The sequence below is a fragment of the Phoca vitulina genome, unplaced genomic scaffold (assembly GCF_004348235.1).
Source record: "Phoca vitulina isolate PV1807 unplaced genomic scaffold, GSC_HSeal_1.0 scaffold1, whole genome shotgun sequence".
Taxonomy (NCBI): Eukaryota; Metazoa; Chordata; class Mammalia; order Carnivora; family Phocidae; genus Phoca; species Phoca vitulina.
Genome location: NW_022589704.1, coordinates 7,807,647 through 7,831,979, shown reverse-complemented (window position 1 = coordinate 7,831,979; position 24,333 = coordinate 7,807,647). Strand labels below are relative to the sequence as shown.

Sequence of the window (24,333 nt, the reverse complement as noted above, 5' to 3'; positions counted from 1 at the left end):
CCAAACAAGACATCTGTCACCCAGATCTTTCTTTTTCCTTCCAATCAGCCCCTTTCATTTTTATTTCTTGCCTGTTCCCCCTTAGAGTCCCTGGCCCATCTGTTGCCAGTATGATATCTCTACTCCCTTGCTCCATTATTCTTCCCTCAGACCTTCCTGGCAAATGCTCAGCTTTGGACCAACCTACCTTTCTTCATGCCAATGTCTAAGTTGCTAGAAAAAAAAAAAATCAACATCTGGGCAGATGGTTGCTGCAGTAACTTCAGTTCCTGTGGCCTCAGCTGGACCGTTAATGCTCCCTGGCAACGCTCATGCTCTTCCCTGGTCAACGGTTTTTCCTGTTCTGCAAAGAAACAATTTCAAGCCTTCATCACTTTCCTCCAAACTCTTTTCCTTCCCTCACCAAACCCTCCATTCCTTGTGGATTATTTGACCTCCTAATTCTCAGAAAAGAACAAAAATCAGACTGGAACATTCCAAACCACCACCATCACCCATCTTGTCCCCCCACCCCCCAACATCCGCCAGATCCACAGATATATCCGCATCCCTGCCCAGCCTTCCCTACTGCTCCAGTGCAGGAAGGGTCATCCACTTGTGTGTTGGTTTCCCATCCCTCTGGTCATCTCGGCCACCTTGACTCTTTAGTTACCTCCATCTCTCCTTTGTCTTCGAGCCCACCCTCTGTAGTGCTTCTTTTATATCCGCATTTAAACGGCCTGTTGTCTTAGGATACGCTTTCCTTTCAGCCGACATCCTCCTGTCTGGTCCTGTTCCAATCCATTCATCTTGACTCTTCCCCCACCACCGTCTAATTTGCTAAAATTACTCATGATCCCCACTTCCTTACCTTCTACTCATTTTTCACCCATCACACCCTGGTCTCTGCTCCCACCACCCTCCTGAGAGTCCTTGTTGCTAAATCCAATGGACTCTTTGTTTTGAATGCTTGTTCCTCTCTTACTTGACCTCTTAGAAGGATTTAATGTTGCTGACTGCTCCCTCCTTGAGATATGTTCTCCTCTTGGCTCCTGTAACGTCGTAACTCAAAACTCCGTTGCCCTTAACCTCCGTTGCACTGCTCCGAAATCCAGCTGTGCTATCAAAGACCTCATTTTTACTCTACATACTCTCTTGGGGGCGTTCTCATCCACACCAGTGGCTTTAGTCACCATCTTACTTACCATCCAGAGGCTTCCAAATTTTGCACCTCCAGATAACAATCTTGCCTATAAAATTCAGAATTGTCTATACAAGCTGCCTACTCTTCATCTCCACTAAGGGGCCTCTCAGATACCTTGAAATGAGCACTCCCAAACTAAACTCAAGCTCTCCTTCCAAACCCGCTGTTCCTCCTTGTCACAATGAGTAGCAGCACCATCTGCCCTGCTGCCCAAGACAGAGCACCTTAAACATTATTTTTGACACCTCCCTCCCTGGCGGGCTTCACATCCAGACCATCACCGGGTCCTCTAATTCTGGTGAGGTGGAAAGAGTATGGGTTTTAGCTGAAATTCTAATTGTGGTTTGGACAAATTACTTAACCTTTCTTAGCCTCAAGTTCCTCCCCTGTAAAAAGGAAATCATAATACCTAATTCAAATGGTTGTGGTCAGGGTAAAGGAGAGCCTTTACTTGGTAGGCATTCCATAAATATGAGTTTTCCATTCAGTAAATATGAGTGCTCTTCTGTCCCATTCCCTCCTCCCACCCCCATCACTGCTTCTACTCACTCACCTAAGTGTTGAATTGGTATTTACACTGTTTCTTGACCTCAAGAATGAAATTTCCCCTAATTCCTTCATGACTAAGGACTGTGGTTTGTAGTTCCTCGTATTTATCATAAAGGATTTGGAAAACGCAAAGAAAGGAAAGGAACACTGTTGCCATCGTTCCTTCCAGTCTTTCTTCTATGCAGTCTTTGTTCTGTTCTATTTTACATAGTTTTCTTGGGCTATAATCAGGTATGCATCCAGCTTTTTTCCAGCTAACCCAGGTATTTTCCCAGATTAATCAAAATCCTTCATGAACAGTTTAATGGCTGCTGTTCTGCATGTGACTGTGGTATAGTTTACCTAACCACTCTGCTATTGCTGGTCTTTTAGAGTCTTTCCAATCAACGATACTGAAGTGAACAGTTTCACAAAAAAATTTTTCCTCTTACATTTATGACAATTTTTCTAAGCCATAAATTCATAAATCACTGAGCCAAAGGATTTGAAAATTTCTAAGCAAAGCAGTCTTTGAAATGAATATAGGCCTGGCCTCAGCCACAAAGAGAGAGGTAAAGAGAAAATGGTATAGTTAAGAGATTCTTAAAACAATTATTTTCTGTTTTGCTGAAGAGGGCTGGGAAGGTCCAAGCAGGGTTCTGTAGGGAAAACATGCCTTTGACTTGAAGTTCCTGGCTTCATGATGGTGAAGAAGGGCTTGTTTCTGTTTTTGTATTTTCATCTGGGCTAGTAAGAGGACAAGCCATTCCTACGAGCTCTTTTCCCTCTCAGGAAGAGAAAAATAGTCCAGCCTCTAATGATGCAGATCTGTGTTAACAGCCTTGCAGTTAAAAAAAAAAAAAAGTTACAATAATGTATCCTCCTAATGTGCAGTTAATTTTAGTTAAAATTTCCCTGGCCATTTAAAAACCTGGTGAATTTGTAAATCTAATAATTGGCTCTAGGTTTAGAAATGTTAAAGCTGCCATAACCACCTCAGGTCTAGCAGGACACGCACGACTTCCCTGAGTTCTGGCTTCTCGGCGACACAGAAGGAGTTCTGCACCCACCTGAGCTCTCCCCTCTGGAATCCAGAAGGAAACCAAGACCTCATTACCAGATTCTTGTTCCTGATCATCCCTAATCAGAGAAAGCTACTGAGTGCCTCAAAGTTAACATGTCCAAACTTTTGGCTTTCTGGCTACCCCCAGATTCAGTCTTCCCGCTCAGCAGTGGAACCTACCCGATTGTTCAGATCAAAAACTTGAACCGTCTTGGATTTCTTCTTTTCCAATCTCACCACTCCCTAACATCAGCATATCCTGTCAACTTTGCTTCTAAAACTTTTTTTTTTTTTCAAGTTTTTATTTAAAATTCTAGTTAGTTAGGGGCGCCTGGGTGGCACCGTCAGTTGGGTGTCCAACTCTTGTTTTCGGCTCAGGTCGTGATCTCAGGGTCGTGAGATCGAGCTCCATGCTCAGTGTGGAGTCCTCTTGGGACTCTCTCTCCCTCTCCCTCTGCCCCTCCCCCCCCAGCACTCTCTCTCTCTCACTCTCTCTCTCAAATAAATAAAAAATCTTTAAAAAAAATAAAATTCTAGTTAACAAATAGTGTAATATTAGTTTCAGGAGTAGAATTTGTGATCCATCACTTACATATAACACCCAGTACTCATCACAAGTGCCCTCTTTAATCCTCATCACCCACTTAGCCCATCCCCCATCCACCTCCCCTCTGGCAATGCTCACTTTGTTCTCTATAGTTAAGGGTCTGTTTTATAGTTTGCCTCTCTCTTTTATTCCCCCCCTATGTTCATCTGCTTTGTTTCTTAAATTCCACATCTGAGTGAGATCATATGGTATTTCTAAGGTAGGTCTTAAAAGTGTCCATTTCTCTCCCTCTCGCCACCCTGCACGCCCCTCCCTCCCCCCCCCAGCCCCCAGCCCCACTCACCTATGCTGCTAGGTAGCCTCCTGCATGACTCCTGCTTCTGCTGTCACCCCTATAGCCTGTTCTCTACACAGTAGCCAGCGGGGTCTTGCTAAAACATAACTTTGATCATGTCACCCACCCTTTCCTTAGCAAAGGCTTTCCTTTGCTGTGAAGGTAAAGGTCAGAAATTCTAACGTGGCCAGCCAGGTTCTACGTGTTCTGTCCCGGCCTCCCTCTCCAGCATCACTGCCCGCCATGTCCCCTGTAGCTGCTGGGTGCCAGCTTACCAGCCATCCTTCAGTTCCCAGACTCCTGCCTCAGGGGCTCTGCACGTGCTGTGCTCTCTGCCAAGGAGAACCTTCTCCTCTCCCCGTCCTCCCCTCCTCCTTCCCTCATTGCCAGTCTGGATCAGGTTATTTACTGCTGTAGAAACGCAGGAGTCTTTTTCCTGCTTCAGAGAACCTATTTTAATTGGAGGTTTGATATTCATTCATTCACTCATCCATGTGGGTACATGACTGATACCTGTCTTTTCGACCAGACGGTAAGATCCATGAAGAAGGCCCCTCTCTGCTTCTCTACGCTGTTCTTTCCCCACCAGCTAGCCCAGTGTCTGGCACAAAGTAAGTGCCTAATCATTGGTTACATGCTGAATGAGTAAGTAGAGTCCCCCTAGTGATCCCCACTGATGACAGAGTCCCTGTAAGACGTGGCTCTTCCCCGAGGTGGCAAGCCTGGGCTCTCCGCAACATGTCAGCTGGAGGGAATGGCATTTTGCTTGACTTTTTCCTCATTTCAGCGGCCAGGGTGAATAGCACATGCTGCCTAGACTTCATTCTTTCTCTCTTCTCTCTTTCTGCAGCTAAAACTTGCTTTCACTCTGGATCACGAGACTGGACGGCCTCAAGGATGTCACATCTACGAGCACCGCGACAGCAACAAGTAAGCCACTCGGTGGGAAAGAGCGTCCCCTCGCCCGTCCCGCGGCGGGGGGCGCACCTGTGGGCTCTCTCACAGCGGGCTTCGCTGACAAAGGCTTGTCAGGAAGGGAATCACACTTTGGGGGGGCTCCACTGGGAAATAGCTGACACAAAACTGTTTCTCCTGTAAAATCTCTTTGGCTCCTAAATATAGGACTTGAAGTGCTTGTATGGGAGGTATTAGACGTCTGTTCAGAAGCAAACCTTCCTTTCCAGACTTCGGTTTTCCTCTAGGGGACCCCCCCCCCGCCCCCACCGCCGCCGCCGCCCGTCTCCAATACCACACTTGCTAATTTGGTTCACTGTGTGTGACTCTGGCTCGTGCTGTCCTGTCTGACTGCCCTTCTGTGAATGGGTTTTGTTGTGTTAGTCTACCTTGTGAATTTTATAATCGGGGGACTTCTGGGTACTTACAGGGATTCAGGTTGGTGACCTTATTATTAGGAAGGCGGCACCTGGCAGGCTGTTACAGCAGCTTTTGCCTTCACCACAGACTGCCCCCCTGTGTGGTTCTGTCTGTGACACAGCGCGTGCCCGCTGATGACAGTGACAGTGATGATGTTGGCAGCTACCAGTGCGCCCCCACTGGGCATCTGCACACCCCTGGGGACGTTACCCTTGTTGTCCTGTGTCATCCGCATAGCACCCTGAAGAGTCTTCTCCGTTGTTACCATGCGTGTATTTGCAGAAGCTGAAGTCTAGGGAGTGGATGGAACTTGCTCCAGGTCACTGGCCACAGCCGCATGAGGAGTGACTCTTGTCACCATGATCACATTCGCTCTGAGAAGAGAGTAGATGAACGACAGTTGTGGTCCCGCGTCGCTATTTCGGAAACCCCAGTCAGTGACAGGGACAGTTCCAACCTGGACTTGAGGACTAATTGTTTAAATATGCAAGCTATTTAATGGTACCCACTGGAGGGAATCCAATAAGCACATGCCAGTGGGACTGTCTTGGACATTCCAGAAGAGAAACTTGGGTCTTCCTGAAGAACTCCCTCTGGGGGGGTGGCGGGGTGGGGGAGATGGGTTACTGGGTGCCTTCCTGACCAAAATCTCCATTCATATCACTTTCAAGGCCTTACTCTTGTTTGTCATTTATCTTTAGAGGATGCCGTAGTAAGCTGTCATGTACCCTCAGTTCTACCGAAGTAATCATTTAGGAAAGATTGACCAAGCGCCCTTAACACCACCGTTTGTCCTCTTGGACGGCACTGTTTCTAGAAGTTGCAGGGTTTCTAGGCTGTTGTGTCAGAGACACCATCTCGGCGTCTCATGATGCCAAATTCAGCAGAGAAGTAGGGCTGCACTTCTCGGGTCCGGGGACTGGTGGGGCCACTGAGTGAGTCCCTTGGGGGCAGGTGCACGCATCGCTAGGGAGTCAGAGAAACGTCAGCCGTAAGCCGCCTGTGCGTGCCACCCTGCGCTCCCTGGGTCGGTGCCTGGTGGCTGGCAGTGGATGGCAGCCCCGCGCACGCAGACTGTGGCCGCAGAAGCAGAGCCTGCAGCCCAGGGGTGTTGACAGACTCCAGTTCTGGCCCGACTCCCTGCTCTTTGGGAAAGAGGTTGGCAGCCTTCTCCTTCGGTGGGAGGACGACACTGGCCTGCCTTCCTTTGGGTTCACGTCTTAGCAGTTCAGAGGTGCAGTGACAACAACTTAGGTAATCTTTGGAGCAGAGAGGAGAAAATAGCCTAACTCTGTTTCTTGGCCTGATCCCCAACTCCTAGCATGTTATCAGAATAAGCAATGTAAGAGGAGAAGTTAGGGGTTGTGAATATGGATAAGCTTTGGCCCCCAGAGACATGCAAATAAAAGCATTTGTATAGGAAACTGAATAGGAGCCACGATCTGGGAAACTCTGGCAATCAAACGTGTCAGTGACCCCTCTCTGCTTGTCCTGCGAGAGGCAGTGTTGGGGTTCATTATCAATTTGTGGACAAATTCCTTAACCTCTGAGCCTCAGGTTTCTTCATCTGTTAAGAACAGTGGGACTAATGAGACCTTCTGCCATAACTGGGGGCGTGATGGTCCTGGGGATTGGAATGACACGTTAAAAGACATGATCACAGCCTAGCACATAAAGTGCCCACAGTAAGTATGCATTGCCTCTCCTTCCCAAACAGAAAAATTACCTCATGACTTCCATCCTGTTTTCCCAGTGCCGGCAAGGCTGCATCCATGAGCTGTGGCTGCACCTAATGGAGCACGAGTAGGGAAGAGGCTGGTGCACATGCCTTCGGCAGCCCTCGGCTGTGCGAGATGCCCTCTGTCTAAAGGCAGCCTCCTCTGCCCACGTGTGAATTGCGAAGTGAAGCGTGGAGAATCCCATGACCTTGACTGTGACTTTCTGCTCTCCCCTGGGCTCTGCCCTGTGTGTGTTCCTCTGTTCACTTTCAGGGTCATTTCCCCAGTATTGGTGTAAGAGTGGTGTTCAGGAAATGCGGCTGTTTCGCCCCAGGCCCTAAGGATTCTATGTTGCCTCAGCCAAGTAACATGAATGCAAGAGCACCAGGAGAAGGTTCCCCATATGAAAGAAATTAGCTTGATATCCAAAGATTAGTTTGATACAATTGATTATTGAAACTACTACTTTTACCTGGGTATTTCCCACAGTATAATTCATAGTCATTTTAATATTTAGCTCTGCCAAATTCAGTCTGTCGGTGAAGAAAGTGTTGTGAATAAGTACTGACACTGTTGGGACAGTTCTCCCCAGTGGTCTTTCCCTTCAAATGGAGTGGCCCTGAAAATAGGCACTCTGCTTTTATTTTCCCTGGACTCTCTTCTCAGCTTCCTTCCCTGGAAACATCCTGATAACCTCGATTTTTGGCTCCGTGTCATCCTGTTCTCCATCTGCATAAAGGGGCTCATACTTGCCCCTCGGCTCCAGGGAGGACAGGCCCTGGGACTTGCCCATATCTGATATCTGGCCAGACTTAGACCCTGCCTCTTCTAGCCTGCAGGGTACAGTTCTCAGGTAAACATTCTTAAAGCTCCAAGGTCATTAGAAGAAAGAAGCTGCCCTCTTCTTGTGTCTTGTGTCTCAAGCTAGATTAGTAAAGCTCTCCACTCAAGTTATGCCTTCAGCCTCCCAAAAGCTGGTCACATCTGCACCTAAGAGATGGGAGGCCTCTCCCCCAGCGCTGACAGGTGCTACCAGTCTCCACCATGGACCTTCTTTTTTTCTGTTGCAACTGCCTTTAATATGCAATCCGGTGAATCCGGGGCTGACTGAGAGTCATTTCTCAAACTGGGGTTCGGAGATTTCTTCACAGGGCAAGGAATAGGCCACAAAGAGTGAATAAGTGGTTCATGAGGAGTCAGTTACGCATTCAGTAGGCCCCCGCCCCATACCACGTGTTGTGCTAGGCACTGGGGCACAGAAGATGACTTACACCTGCTCCAGGGCCTCGAGGAGTTTGTGTAAAGAGCAGACCTCACCGCAGCCCCCCTGGGGGACTCACGCTTCTCGGTGGGGAGAGTCGAGGGCTGTGGGAACGAGGATGAGGAAAGTAGCTGCTTCTGACTTCAGAGCAACTGTGTGGACCGTTGTACCCCTCACGGATGGAGAACTTTGTCCAGATTGTTCCCTTGTCTCCATCCCCACAACCCTCTTCCCACTACCCGGGACAGGGAGTTACTTGGAACGCTTCTCCCTGCCTCTGGCTCTTTGACCTCCAGCCTGTCCCCTCTGCCGCCTGAGGGAGCTTTGCATGGCTTTTCACTCTGGTTGCTTTTGAGACCTGATTTTTGACTTTGGCATTCTGCAATTTTACTGCAGTCAGTCTAAGAGTAGGTTCATCTTTATTATGTTGCTGGGGACTCAGTGTCGTTCTTCCATTTGGAAATTCTTCTCTGCTGTCTCTGATTCTCTCCAGTCTTTCCTAGAACTCCTGTTAGAAACCTGCCATGTTATTCTGTCTTTCTTTACTTTTTCTCCATGTCCTTTTCTGCCAGTGATGTATTCCAGCACTTCCTCAAAAACATCTGTGAGTTTACTAATCTTCTTGTAGCTGTTCATAATCGGCTGTTTAATACTCCTTCCAAATGTGAGGGTTTGGGTTTTATTTTTAAGTTTTAAAAGTTCTGTTTGGAGCTTTTTAAAATCAGCCTGTTAATTTTTAGTGTTTGGTTTTTAGTGTCCTTGTTTTTATTATGATTTCTATTCCTTTTATGGCTTCATTTAGTTTGATTACATGTGTAGCATCTTTCGAAGTGTTCAATTATTTCTAGTTTTAAGGGTACCAGCTCTCCCATGTGTTGGGTCCGTTGCCTTGCCGTCATGGTGGTTCACTTTCTCATGTGGTTCATTCTTTTTTTGTCAGGAGGCCATCTTAAGTTGGGATTGTTTTCACCGTGGAAGCTGTGGGTTGAGGATGTGTGTGTTCGTCACTTTGGCATTTGCTCTGCCAGGACCCCAGGAGTTCCAGAGGCCTGGCTAGTTTGGTGTGAACCTCTTGGCTCAGGATTCCCAGAAGCCGGGTAGCGCATATTAAGCCCCTATACCCCCCCATGCCGTGTGGGCTTGGGATCCCCTTTCTGCAGAAGAGAAACTTGTGCCCCACACCACATACAGACTCTCCTCTGGGCTGTGAGAAAGGTCTTTCAGTCCCTGTTTAAAGACCAACAGCCCTTCCTGGATTCCTGACTCTTGGATCCATTTCCCTGGCCAGGTCTTCCTCCTGTGGGCATTAAAATCCCAGCACCTGTAACTGTGTCAGAGTTTGATAATCCCAGCTCCACTTGCCATGATAAAGATTCTGGCTTTGACTTAGTTTCCTCTTTATTTCAGGTAACTGGGAATTTTCCTATTATTCTGTCATGCTCAGTTTTATATTGAAATGGTTCTTCTCATATATTTTATCCATCATTTCTCAGTGTTTCTGTTTGGGAAAGAGGTCCACATCAGTTCAGTCTACCATCTTGTCAGAACCAGAAGTCTGGATGAACTTTTTTTTAAGATTTTTTTTATTTATTCATTCGAGACACAGCGATACAGAGAGAGCATGAGTAGGGGGAGAAGCAGACTCCCCGCCGAGCAGGGAGCCCGATGCGGGGCTTGATCCTAGGACCCTGGGACCATGACCTGAGCCGAAGGCAGATGCTTAACCATCTGAGCCACCCAGGCGCCCTGGATGAACTTTTTAAAATGCGAATCTGAGTACTCACTCATTCATCAAGCGTTCTGAGAGTTTCTGCTAGGGACCAGCATAGTACTGAGCACTGAGGCTGCAGAGCTGAAAGAACAGTCAGGTGGCCCTCCGAGGCCCTGGGCTAGTGGAAGGGGCTGGGCCCCCACCTGCTGCAGCATCCCCTATATCCCACCCCTCCCAGACCACCTCGAGCCTCTCATGTGCGATGTGTCTCTGTGTGACCAGGCTGTTCCTTGTTTCTAGAACCCCGCTCTTTTCCCACGGCCCTTTCCCCACCCATCTGGGTAGCCCCTATCTGTCCTTCCACTCTTAGCTAAGTATTATTTCTTCCAGGAAACCATTCCAGCCCCTAACAAACTTCTTCCAGGAAGCCATCCCAGCCCCTCACAACCGTCACTAAAGGCTGAAGCCAGTGTCCCTTCTCCGTGGTCCTGCGCCTCACCTGTCTGGTTCTTCAGCGTTCAGCTGAAGTTCAGACATTGGTTCACCTGCTGCTACCCGAATGGGCTGGGCCCTTGGAAGGTCAGGGCCTTGTTTGTTCACTTCAGTGCCCCTGGTGCCTAGCCCAGGACCTGGCACACAATACTTGAGGAAGGGAGTGGGTGGGGGACGTAACTTTAGAGAGGGAACCTGGCTCCTGGGAGTCAGATCTCTTTCCAGCCTTTACTTTTTATTCGTTGTAGGATTATGATGAGGATTAATTGCTCCTGACATCAGGGAAAATGGTCTCCTTGGATAGTTTATGAATTCTGAAGAACTAACATGTAGAAGAAAAACTGTAAAAATTTGATTTAACTCTGTAAATATAATAGTGATTATAGTTATTTACATCAACTGCTTACTGTTTTTTGCCTGATGGTGAGGCACAGTAACAATTATGACGAGCATTAAATATGCCAGGCACTTTGTTCGTGACCTCTCAAGTTTCTGATCCATGCAGCGTAATGGTGATAGGAGCTACCAGCTCCCGAATGCCCACAAATCACCAACATGGGGCTATGGGCTTACCTGGGTTATTTCTAGCTCCACAACCGCTCAAGACAGATCTTATATTCATAATTGTACAGATTTTTTTTTTTAAAAGAGAGTGGTTAACCTGCCCAAGGTCACACCATGGTCAAGAGCAGAGCCTGGATTGTACCCCAGTGCGAGCCGATTCCAAAGCCCGTGCTGTGCCTTCACACCACCTGCCTTTCTCTCCGCAACTTAAATCTTGAGGAGGTTGGTTCTGGTTCTAGCCTCTCCTTGGCAGATCTGCCCTAGAAGCTCTCTGTGTGGGAAATTCTGGGATTTCCAATCCTTGCGGACCCCTGGGGGAGCAGACAGCTGGTGTGATAGGATGGGCTCCTGACCTGTCATCACAAATCTGAGTTTGGCCAGTCCGCTCCGGGGCTGGTCATTGTCCTCTCTGGGATGCAGCCTCTCTGTTAGGAATATGAAGATGACCGTACATCTCCGGCTCGGGGGAGAATGGCATGAAGTGATGTGTGATGTGGCTGTGTGAGTGAACAGTTACTGGGCACAGTGCTCACCCTTGTACCCGCCTGGGTGGCTTGTGCCCCGGACCCTGGCAGACCCAGGCTGTAGCTCTGCAGGGCCCTGTCCTGGGGGCAGCTGTGCCTCGCCCTGGTCCGGAGACCACCTGGACGCCACAGCCAGCCCCCCACCTGCATCTCACTCCTGGGACAGGTTAGTTTGCTGAACTGATGAAACCAAATCAGTCTTTCCTGACTGGCTAGGTGACTCATGTTGGCACCTTGAAACCCATATCAAATAGCCAACATCTAGAGGTGTCTGAGAAAGCTTTTCTGTGGGATTGATTTTCCTCCACTGAAGTGCCTTCCCACCTTCATAAACCCGTGTGGAAGGACAGCAACACTGCAGCCTTCCAGAGGAGAGGGCAGGGCTGGTCCTCACGTCCTCTGCTCTCCACAGCCCGTGGGCACCTCATCACTCAGGTCACTGGCGTTTCTGGAAACAGTCAGGACTGAGGCCGGGCCCCGGGACCCTGCCAACCCAACCTGGATTCTCTCCCCCAGCCCCTGAGCACATAGCGCTTTCTGGACCTGGGGGCTTCCCAACATGCTGGCCTGCCAGGGGGACTGGCCTGCTCAGCATCCTTGGTTTGGTCTCAGGACCCTCTCGGCACAGTCAGAACAGACCCAGGGGGAAGAGCTTAGCGTCACATCGGCGTTCTTTCTGTTCTCTTGTTTTCATCATGGAGGACGTGCCAGGTGAGCTCAGGTCCCCTGACAAGTAGCCTCCCAGACAGGATTAGATGCGAGAGACATGCAGGGGGATGAAGGGCGAACACAGGAGCAGGCACAGGCTGCAGACCATGGCAGCAGCCTGCCCCTGCGAAGGAGGGGGCGAGGAAAGGAGGGCCCGAGCAGAGGCTCGGCCTGCAGCGTGGTTCCAGGAAAGCTTAGGCCAGGCCAGGAGAGTGGCCTGTCCGAACCAGCCTTGCTTATTGGAGGAGTCTCGCACCCCATGGGAGCCATCCTGCCTCGAGAGCCCTGCTGTGCTCAGTGTGACCCGGGCCCTCTCGTGCAGCCCCAGCCCACCCCTTGCACCGCCCAGATCTGCCTCTGCACTCCACTGCGGGGAACAGCTCCTCTGTGGCTCCAGTGGGCCTCTCTTCCCAAGGAGGAGCTTCGAAAGGAGAAATTACTGGGACAGGCTCCTGCCTCCACCACCTGAGTAGAACTTGGGGTCGCTGCTGGTCCTCCCCTCCCTCTCCCCCACTGTCCCTCCCAAATTCTTCTCAGCCAGCGCCTCAGCAGGTCTTGGCAGCTTAGCTGGTGGTGTGACCCAAACCTGCATCGTGAGGTTTCTGAGCCCTTGGCTGTCGTATCCCTCTCAAGCCAGGGTTGGCACATGTCTGTATGTCTGTTCACAGTGGGGCAGGGGAGCACCAGGAAGTTCCCCTGAGTTCCACACACCTCCCTGCCTGCCCGTCCTCTGATCCGGGTGGATTGTCCCTCCCTTCCCCCCCATGGTGCCCCCCATGGTGACTGCTTCTCTTGTCTGCTGGGCCCTGTGCACTTGGAGTCTGAAGAATCCTGGCAGTAGCTGGTGCAGGTCGTTCACGTTACCCCGGCCTCTAGGACCCCAGGCACCATCATCCCCGTGAGTGTTAGTGAACCCAACTCTGTGACTGCCTCTCTAGCCCACAGGGGAATGGTACCAACAGACTCCTTAATGGTTTGGTATCCCTCTCACTCGTGCATGGCTGATGACCCCGGTGAAGGAGTGTCCCACAGGCGCTCCCACAGGACATAGGCCTCTGCTGGGTCTTCCGAACTCAGTAATCCATTCCAGCATGGCCCCTTCCCTCGGCCTCTTTATTCCTTCCTCTGCTATCTGCCAGGGCAGCTCATGTCTTTCTACTTCCCTCAGCCTCAGCTACCACTGTCTCTGGGCCTCTAAGGACCACCCAGGAGCAAGTGTGCCCTGCCCTCTCGGGTCTTTGCCAGGGCGCTAAATTGCACATCCTGTGAAATATCCCAAGTCCATGAATTCTTGCTCATCTCTTCTTATCTCTTGGCCCCTTTGATTACACCTCTCAAATCGTGCTGGCTAAGTCTCACTCTTCTTATATAATCTCTGTCCTCCCTTATCAGGCCCAGCACACCCCCAGCAGGACTACCATACTGGCACTTAGCCCTAGTCAGGGGCCTGGCAGCCCGGAAAGGAGGTAGGGGACACTCCTGGGGACAGGGGAGGGACCCGTGCATGTCTTCCAGCACAGGAGCATTGCTAGCCTCCTGAGGGAAGAGGGGGCCACCTTTCTGCAAGCTGCCAAGGAGGCCCCTGTGGCTGTCCCACTTCACCTTTAACTGGTCGTGGGGGGCACTCCATCTTCACTGTCCCTCTGCTGAGCATCAGCACACCTCACAGTAACCAGCCAGCCTCACAGTCCTGGTGGACACCACACCTCCCAGGCTTTCACGTGCTCAAATCAACACCAAGTCAAGCCAAAGCTTTTTCCCAGGTCGCCGTCAGCGAATCTGTGAGCAGTCGGGCCGCCCCTTTGTGCCAGGGACTCTCCATGCCCCACATAGCACTCAGAAGCGCAGCTCCCTTGCCTGCCAGGTAATGAGCGAGCAAGCCCCAAACTCTCATACCCACCGCAGCACTCCTGGTGTCAGTTCAGGTCTGCAGACAGGGCAGATGCCGGGCCAGCCTGAAAGAGAAGAGGGCAGGAGAGACAGTCCGGCCCCTGCGGAGGAGGGGAGAGGAGAAGGACTGCCTCGGGAGAGTCTCAGGCTGCAGTCAGGCCTACTCATCGAGCTAAAGTCACCTGCTGGGGGAGTCTCACTCACTAGCTGGGAGCAGCCCACTGGAAGTGCGGCTCAGCCCCCACGCAGTGGTGGGTTGGAGAGGCTGCAGCCCAGCTGGAAGGCAACTTATGCTCCTGGGGCAGGAGGTCCGAGAGGCCCGGCTGCCACACTGGAGCAGGCGAGAGAAAAGGGGCTCCTGGATAAAGCACCAATAACTCGTTTCCCCTCTGCTTGGCTCTTGGTCTCTTCCTTCACCTAAAATAAGCAGAGGACGTATTTCCCAGCAGCCCTGACAACTTCAAACCAACACCAACACTTCCCAGTGCTTTGGAAGTGACACTTTGTGTCCGCACCTCGGCCCTGATGCCAGGTCCTCAGGCGAAGCGGTGACGTTACCTGAGAGCCCCCAGACCTCCCACGGACCCTGCCGGTCCGACTGAAGAAAGCCTTTCTTGTTCCTGGTGCAGCCCTTGGTTGGGAGAAAGGGGAGCTGGAAATCCAGGGAGAGGAGGGAAGGTGGAGGCATTGCAACCAGAGAGAGGTGCCAGGAGTGACCTCATGGGAGCGGGCCGCGCGGCGCAGGTGTGAGCTCCCCGCTCCCATGACGGCCCTCGGTGTGGGCCACTGGTGTGGCATGGGCGCCCCTCCTGCTCAAGCTGCTGCAGTCGAGATGGTGATCGGTGGGGGGTACGCTCCTCCCCCTTCCACACCACGCAGAGAGTGGTGGGTGGCTCGCTGGGCCCCCCCGCCACCTCCCGCCACACAGCCTCCATACCTTGGATGCCAAAAATGCAGGGCGCATTTGACTTCAGCTTTCCCTACAGAACGGGAAGGCAGGATGAACACTCCCATTTTATAGAGAGGGAAACCCGTTCCCTGAGCGGTGCCCTGCCCAAGGTCAAGCTCAACACAGGAGGTGGAGCCAGCAGCCTTCTCCCTGGGCTACGCTCTCGGCCACATGATACATGGCGGAGGCAGGGCCTGGCTCAGCTACATGGGGTGCTGGGGGCAGGGAGGGCAGCAAGGCCTGGGTCAGCGTGCCTGCCTCCTGGGTTGCTTACGTTACCTTTGGGTTACCGTCACCCAGTCTCCCACAGATGCAGTGCAAGCCACAGGTGGCCAGGGCAGGGAGAAACCCATAATCACCCGGGGGGAGTCAGCACCCTTTCTCCGCCTACTGAGAGAATGGGGGACGGAGGGGCCTGAAGTTGGGTTTCGGAGCACTGAACTGCCCGAGCAGAGGTTTCCCATGCTGCTGGGCCGGGGTGCTCAGCACAGAAATCACAAGCTCCGCTGCTCCTGCTGGCTTGCTTGCTTTTTCTTTTTTTTTTTTTTTTAAGATTTTATTTATTTATTTGTTTGTTTGTTTGAGAGAGAGAGAGAGCAGATGAACTGGGAGCAAGGGAGTCTCAAGCAGATTCCACCCTGAGCACAGAGCTGGACGCGGGGCTGTATCCTAAGACCTGAGATCATGACCTGAGCCGAAACCAAGAGTCAGGCGCTTAGCCCACTGAGCCACCCAGGCGCCCCTCCTGCTGGCTTTCTGAGGCCAGAAGGGATCAGAGTGAGAAAGTGTGGGAGCCAGCAACAGTGGGGAGACTGTGCACGCACAGGCACACTCATCCGTGTCTCAGCGTGGAGGGGACTCCATTCCACTCTTTTCTTCCATAATGCACATGCTGGAAAACAGATTTTCACAATAAACTCACCTGTAAAACTTATTTTTGAACAATGCCATGTGTAGAGAAAAGTGCACAAATCCTACGCATCTAGTTCAAAGGAAGAGTAGAAATGAACACACTGACAGAAGTATTACCCAAATCAAGAAATTAACATTTCAGCACCTGGGGGCCTCCCTCATGCCCCCCTCTCCTCCCAAAAGGAATCCACCATCGTAACTTCTAACACTAGAGATTCGTTTTGCCTAGCCTTGAAATTCATATGAATGGAATCATTCCATATACTCTCTTCCGTGTCTGATTTTTTTCTTTCAGCATTATGTTTGTGAGAATTCATCTTTGTTGCTGCATCTAGCCATGTCCGTTCGTTCTCATTGCTGGAAGACTTTACTTTGTATGAATCCATCACGCGTTGTCCAGTCTGCAGGATTCAGTCAACAGCGGGTTGTTTCCAATTTGGGGTTATTATAAATCACTGAGTATATACTTAGGAATGAAGTTGCCGAATCATAGAAAAAATATCCACTTTGTGGACGCTGCCCAACACTTTTCCCAAGTGGTTGTACCAGTTTAACACACCAGCAGTATATGAGACTTCATGTTTATTGTCCGTTCAGTAGAATGCCTTTTCAAATTTTTCTACTGAGTTTTCTGGTTTTCTTGTTGATCTATTCTTTCTATTCTGAGCATGAGTCCTTTGTTGGTTATACATGTTGCAAATATCTTCTACTCAGTAGCTTGCTTTTTTACTCTCTTTAGTGGAGTTTTAATGAACCGAGTTTCCTCATTTCAATATAGTTCAGTGTATCAATCTTTTTCTTTATTGTTAATTCTTTTATATCCCATTTAGGAAATCTATATCAAAATCCTAAAGACTTGTTTGCATTAGCGTTCTCCAGGGAACCAGAAGCAGTATATTATATTTATATTTATATTTATATCAATATATTTATACTGATATAAAATGAGATTTATTATGAGGAATCTGCTCATGCGATTATGGAGGCTGAGAAGTCCCATGATCTGCCATCTGTTAGCTGGAGAACCAGGAAAACTGGTGGTAATTTAGTGGAAGGTCTCAGTCTGAAAGTCTGAGAACCAGGAAAGTCGATGGCATAAATTTCAATCTGAGGGCAGGAGAAGAGGAGATAAGATATCCCACCGCTCAAGCAGTGAGACAGGGAAAAAGGGATGAACTCCTCCTTCCTGTCACTTTTGCTCTATTCAGGCCTCCAGCAGATGGGATGATCCCCACCCACATTTGGGAGGGCAGTCTATATTACTGACTCCACTGACTCAGATGCTTATAAACTTGCCAGAAACATCCTCATAGACACGCTAGAAATAATGTTTAATCTGGGCATTCCCTGGCCAGGCAAGCTGACACAAAATTCACCATCCAAATGTTCCTACAGTATCTTCTAGAAGCTCTGTTGTATTATCTTCTCCATTTTATATAATGTACCCAGAATTGATTTTTTAATATGGAACAGCAAGTTTCATTCTTCCCATGTGTTTAATTGACCCAGGATCATTTGTTGAAGAGACCTTCCCACTGCCACACCGTGCCACCTTTGTCAAAGGTCTGTTTCCGCACTCTGTTCCACTTCGTGGATCTGTATGTCTGCTCTTATGCCGACGCCACACCGTCCCGATTATTGTACCTTTGTTAAAAGTCTTGAACTCCAGGAGAGCTAGACATCCCACCTTGTTCCTCTTCCGCGAAGGGCATCTAGGCTGTTCTTGGCCCTTTCCATTCCCATATTAATGTTAGAGTCAAATCGTCAGTCGCCACACACATGCACACAACCTTGCTGGGATTTACACTGAGATTGCTTTGCATCCACAAACCATTTTGGGATTTTATGATACTTTTATGATACTGAGTCTCCTACTCCACAAACATGGTATATCCTGCTCTTTATTTATGTCTTCTTTAATTCTCAATACCATCTTACAATTTTCTATGTAAAAGTCTTACTCATCTTGTGTTAGATTCCTCCTAGGCATTTGATATTTGTCATACTATTTTAAATGGTATTTATAAATTTCCTTTTTTCCTTGTTGCTGATATATGGAAGTACAACTTATTTTTATTGATCATGTATCCAGTGATCTTGCTAAATTTATTTATTAAACCCAAATAACTTGTTTATAGATCCTTTTTGATTTTTTATATACCCAGTCATGTCATCTACAAGTAGTAAGAGTTTTACTTTTTTCTTCCTGATGCTCACACCATGTATTTCTTTTTCTTGCACTATCGCGCTATACAGTGTTTAATGGAAGTGATGACAGCAGGCATCCATGTCTTGTTCCTGATCTCAGAGAGAGGAGTTTTTACCACAAACTCACATAACGTTATGAAATCTTACCCTTTATATACACTTGATTTTACTTTTCCCCCAAGATGAGCTTTCAGTGTGGAAATACTTGTAGGTCTGAAATGTGGCAGTGGTGGTTTGTAGGCTGGGAGCGAGGCGAAGGGAATCAATGTTTTAAGAGAATAGAAACTGATGTTTATCCCAAGACTGTGTCTCATTTTAACTTTGTGAGGAAGGTTTCGCCTTGTCCACATTACAGAAGGACCTCTAGCTGACCGGGGGTTCAAACAGATGTGTCAGACCCAAAGCCCAGACTGTTCTCAACCCTCCCAGATTGCCTGCTAGAATATTGAATGTGAAACCCCCAAGGTCACAAAACTATCACTTTTGTCACAGATTTCCAGGAGAAGCATTATTAAACTACCTCACAGGTATATTTAACATCTTCTCTTTCTCCACCTCCAAATCCCCTCATATCACCGTCATCTGCCCCATCCCACCTTTCTCTGATTTCCGTTGCCATGGGTGCAAACTCGGGCAGCTGTGAGTCTCACGCTGAGAGGCGCCCTCCCTGCTTGCCTGAGACCCTGAAAGGCTGCACCTGCAGCTCTCCTCAGCCACCTGGTTGAGCCACCCACCAGGCCAGGGCCTCCCCCAGCTTCTGCTACTTGAGCTCTTATCTGATGCCAGGGGGTGGGAGGTGGGGACTGAGGGCTTTCCTCCCAGTCAGGAGGCTTGCGTTGTGGGGTAGAACTGTGTATTCTTTTTTTTTTTTTTTTTTTTTTTTTTTAGATTTTTTATTTATTTATCTGAGAGAGAGAATGGGAGACAGAGAGCATGAGAGGGGGAGGATCAGAGGGAGAAGCAGACTCCCCGCTGAGCAGGGAGTCCGATGCGGGACTCGATCCCGGGACTCCAGGATCATGACCTGAGCCGAAGGCAGTTGCTTAACCAACTGAGCCACCCAGGCGCCCAGAACTGTGTATTCTTAAGCCCTTTGTGGTATCAGTTGTCCCAATTTGAGGATTATGCAGATACACAGAATCTTTCTCTGCTGAGATGTGGAGAGGGGAAGGCAGAGTGCAGGGAGGGTAGAGACCCAAACCAAAATAGGCCCTGGGGCTAGCAGGGGCTCCCTGGACCCAAGGCTCAGCGAGAATGTCCCCATTATTCTCACACCCCTCCTTCTGCAGCCCAAATAACTACCCAAGGATGACCCGGGAGATTTCCCTGCAAGACAGAAAATTCTAGGACACCAAGAATTCTCAAAACTAAATACTTTGAAACTCTCAAAGACCTTATAAAAGAGAGTAAATGTTTCTTTGGTTGATTTAACACAGGGTTACATTAAGCAAACAACTTTTTCTCCTTCTGGAGTTCAATGTCCTTTTTACAACTTTGCCTTTCCCTTTACGCCATCTTCTGCAACGGACCATAGTCTCCACATTCTGGGGAGCCGGGGCGCCGCTCTGTGTGTCCCGGGGCTACAGCAATCCAGCCTGACTTGGAGCCCTTCATTTGTTTTTTTCCAGATGCTTCTTAGCATGTGGTGACATGCTTTGACCAGGGAGAGAGAATTAGCATATTTGTTTTCTCGATATCTCTACCTGCCATATCCATACCTTTTTCAGAATTTTCTGGCACAACTCATGTCTCTTTCTCTGCATCCCTGGAAGGAAGACTGCTCTTTGGCCCCCTGTTATGAGCGGATAGCTCAGCTGCGCAGTTTTTAAACCCAAGGAGCCCTGTCCCTTTCCAAGACTTCAGGGGCTTCTAGAAGAGGCTGGTGATGTTCAGGCTGTCCCCTGTTTGATGAATAGGCCCACTCAGTTCCTGGCATGTGGGGCGTGACTTCCAGCTCCCTCTATCCTGGTGTGCTGTGCCAAACTTTAGGGCATGTTCGGATGCTCAGAGTAGCAAGTGCCTCTGCATAAACACCCTCTCTTGGGTACGTGGAAGTCCAGAGGCCGGGCCCAGGCCGCAGAGGCCTGACATACTCTCAGGGAGGTTAGCCCACACAAAAAACAAGCCACAGGATTGCGTGTTGGCTCCGAGCCTAAAGAAAGGTGCCCGTGGCTGTCACCTCCTACAGCTGCCTGGCAGATAACCAGAACGTGCTTGGCTCTCCAAGCTTTTGGCTGTGCTCTCTGTGGGGAAGTGTTCCTGATCTGGCTTCACTGCCACTCCCCAGCTCTCTGAGGCATTGTGGCTTTTTCTTGGTGGTTGGGCAGGAAGCCTCCAGAGCCTGAAGGAATTGCTGTGCTTGATGACAAAGGCCATCAATTGATATAAATCACTTAGAGGCTGCGTCATTTATTGAAGAGAAATTGAACACCATTTACTCTGTCTTCTGAGCACGCTGCTTCAATGGCGGGCACTCAGGTGAGGAAAGGTCTCACAGAGCGACTGAGATCAAGCTCCCAGCTCCTGGCCATTGAGTCAAGTGGCAGGAGGTGGTCAACTTATGCAGCTGCTCAGAGAACCCAGCACAGCAAGGCCTCCCTGAGACCCAGAACGCACCGCTCTGCTGACCTGGAGCTGCCCCACGTCTGCCCCAAGGACGTGCCAGGCCCAACGAGCCAGACTCCAAGGTGGAAGATGAGGGAGACACAGTGTCTGCCCCCGAATTCCAAGACAGTCAGCAGAGCATGAGTACCAACCGTGAGGGTGGCCTGAGATGGCTGAGGACATGGTGCATTTCTTGGGGCTGTGGACCTGCCCACATCACCCTGTAACTGAAGGGCTGTGGGGAGCACTCTCAAGCGAGGCCCACAGAGGCAGTGGCCCCACACCCACCTGTCCCCTTCTCCCTCTCTGAATGCCGGGGCGCCGCTCAGTGTGTCCCGGGAGCCCTGACTCTCGCCTGGCTTCTTCACACTGCATTTCTTGGGTATCTTCTCGTTGGTCAAACAGAGGTAGGCCAGCTGTGATCTTTAGGTAAATACCGTAATGTCTGAGCAATCTGGAATTTTCGGATCTATTCTTTAGAACATTATTTTCACCTGGAAAGAGATTCGTTCTTCCAAGCACCAAAAGTTTGTTCACCTACTGTTTGCTTGAATAGTGTTAACTGGACGTAAATACAGCCCTTTCTAATAATTTGGGATTGTTCGTAAGGTTTATATTGTGATATAGAAATGTTTCCCTCGAGGTCCAGCACGCCGCATAGTGCCCTTTCCCTCCACACTAAATGCCCTGTGGTGTCACGTGTTGTCACTCGACCTGCTGAGCCCCTGCCCCCTTTGCCGTGTGTCTCCCATTACAGTCAGCACCGGTTGTCACTTCTCCACCGCCGTCCAGAAGCATGAGGCCCTGTGGGGGTGTGGAATCAGGGAGCTGCGTCAGGCGGTTAGAATTGTCATTCAGGAGGAGGAAGGGCCCCAGATGAGGAGCAGAGGAGGACTACCCGTGAGTCATGTTGGACACCTGGACTCCTACGCCTGTGTTGGCCGCTCACAGGCTTTGTTTGTTGTTTGTTTCCTGGTTCTGCCCTGCGCTTTGAATATTCTAGATTGCGTGTGGTTGAGTTCCAGGTAAGCACGAAAAGGTTGCACTTTTAAAATCGACTGTGAACTGAATCATTTGGGGCATTTGTCATGTTGCGAGGCTCTTCCTTACTGCTAACCACCTCCAGTTTAATCTAAATCTACTTCTTCACGTTCTTCTTCAGTGCAGATGAAAGACCATTTAGCTGGCCACCAGCCTCTGAGTCATAAACATTCTAAGAAACCATCAGATTCCTCAGTGTTCCGTTCCTGAAGCTGAAGGAATTCTTCACTCTTTGGGCCTTCTTCCTAGCATGTTTTCCAGCTCCTAGTGTCATCAAACTTAACTCTTATGTTGTTTATGGACCCATTTGTCTCCTCAGAGCCAGTACTTAGTTGTGGGCCCCATGAGGCAGGTTCCTGCCTTTGGCTTCCTGACCCATGAACTCCTTGCAATGGGATGGAAAAGTTTTTGTGGGTAGAGGGTGGGAGTGCGGGTCAAACCTCCTTCGTCAGACCTCTGACCCACTGCTGCCGTGCTCGGTTAGAAAGCGAAGCCGCCCGTCCACAAGGGAGAGCCCTTGTCCCCCTTGCACCTCCTTCCAATCCACACCAGCCTCTGTGGAGGCCTGAGGCCAGCACTGGTCAGAACCCTGGAAAAGATGGGCTAGACCAGGGGAACCACAGGAATCGTCAGGAAACCCCTATATTCAAAATTGTGTTACGTACCAGATGGTCATTTCCCACTGCCAAACCTAGAAAGTGACCCCGAGGAGATTCCCTAGCATGTGAGCAGGGGCCCTGGAGGCCTGCCCACATGCTTTGTGGCCTAGAGAACTGGTTACCAGGCGTCTTCAGCCCAGACATGACACCATCCAGCAAACTTCACTGGACCCATGCTAGTACCCGCTGCCATCCCAAGCACAAGCAAGGAGAAAGCCCCTCCTCCCTGAAGCTCACAGCCCGGTGGGGAAGACGGGCATCTGAAACCACATTCTCGAGCATCGACAAAGGCCATGGCGGGGGTGTGCGGAGTGTGCAGAGAGCGGGCTCCCAGTGACGTGCCCATCCCACATGGGTCAGCCCATGCTGCTCGGTGCCTGTGATGCTGGGCTGTCAGTGTGGGAGGCCCTGCTGGGTCTGGTGAGTCCCAGCCCACCCCGGGGAGGCAGCTTCTCTGTCGCAGGTGGCAGGCTGAGGTGGGGGACAGGAGCTAGGAGAGGAGCTCATCAGGGCTCTGTGTTCTGTCTTGTCAGCCTCTGTTGGGGTGAGAGAATTATGGACAGAAGGAGAACAGTTGTGCCCCCCCCACCCCAAACGCCTCTCCCTATACTTCCAGGGGATCTAGCACAGGGTGGCTTTCCTCCGTTCACAGCGACCAGGCTGCTGCTTCCTCAGAACTGCCTCCACACTCAGCGGGCTGAGTGTCGCTGTTCCTGGGCAGACGGCCTCAGAGCGGGCAACAGCGCCGCTTTCTCTGTGAGGTTGGCACTGGAACCCCCCTGATCTGCACACGGCCTGCAAGGACGTCCGGGTGAAACTAGTGCCCCGTCTTTTCTGTGGTTGCAAATGACTGTTTCGCAGTAATACCGCCAATACACAACTGTGACATAGGAGGACCTGGTTTGAGCCTCACAGAGATTTGCCGGTGAGCGGACTGGCATGACGCCATTGGCCAGGAAGCACCGTCCCTCTCCCCTGGAGTAGCTGCGTGGAGCGACGAGAGGCCTGGGCATGGGAGGACGGCTGCAGCCAGGGAACTACATGGACCCTGTAGGGCATTGGGCAGGGCCTCCTCCCAGATGGGGACAGTCCGGCTGAGGCCAGAGAGCCCTGGGTGCTGTGGCCTCTCCCCTGAGAGAGGAACGGACTGGTCCCCCCAGTCATGAATTGGCTGCCCAGGCCTGGCCTAAGCTACCTGTGAGGAAGCTCCCAGAAGGCCATGCTGACACAGAAATCTGGTCAGCATCCTGGGTACCTAACCTTCTCAGAGCCTCTCGAAGTCCTGGATAAACAGGGCTCCCCAAGACGAACTTGGAGTGGCAGCTCAGGAAAGTAAAACCATTGGATCCAGTGAGGCTTTGACATCTGCTGGCCTCACTGTCTGACTTACCACTGACCCAGCTCACCTGGAGGGATAAAGGGCCTAATCCAGATTGTTCTGGCCTTGGGTCTAAGGTCAAGTTGAGGGTAACACCCAGAAAGGGCTGAAGTCTTCCCACAGCCTGTATCTGAGAGCTTTCGTTGGCCCAGAGACAGAGGGTAGAGAGGGGGATGAAAACCAGCAGTCCCCTTGCTGGCCCCCACCCACCCTTCAGAGGGAGAGCTGGTGCCTCAGTGTCCTGGAGGTTTCCCGGGCAGAGACCTTATAATGTTGGGGAAGCCCAGAGGCTCTGGACAGGAACATATCCATTTAAACCACTCTGAGCCTAGTTCATAAAACGGTAGGTCAATATTTTACAAGTCACTGAGCTAATGAAGACCTCTGCCAGACTCAACATACCACGTCCCAGTGGGTGATAATACAAGTGTTAGTTCAGCGGAAACAGCCCAGAGTAGAGATTTTTTTTTTTTTTTTTTTTTTTTGCAATCTGCTGGGTTTCATATTTAGAGAGAGTGAGGCGGACTGCCTTTGGACAAGAGTATTCATTTGTCAGGTGACCAACCAATGAGTCCTGGCTACACCCTCACCCTGTGTCTGGTCTAAGCAATAACCACCTGCAGGCGAGTAGGAATTTCATTAGAGCAGACTCAACATGTCCTATTCGGCCGGCAGAAGCCATCTT

At 50.2% G+C, this 24,333-nt stretch overlaps 1 protein-coding gene across 3 annotated transcripts in view; it reads left to right on the top strand.

The window, feature by feature from the left end:
- The window catches only part of DIS3L2 (DIS3 like 3'-5' exoribonuclease 2), a 346,894-nt gene that overhangs the window by 297,988 nt on the left and 24,573 nt on the right, over positions 1-24,333 (top strand). For all 3 annotated transcript variants that reach the window (XM_032399177.1, XM_032399039.1, XM_032399109.1), the window contains one exon: positions 4,506-4,585. In XM_032399177.1, coding sequence (XP_032255068.1) covers positions 4,506-4,585 — 80 coding nt within the window. The remainder of the gene's footprint in view (positions 1-4,505; positions 4,586-24,333) is intronic.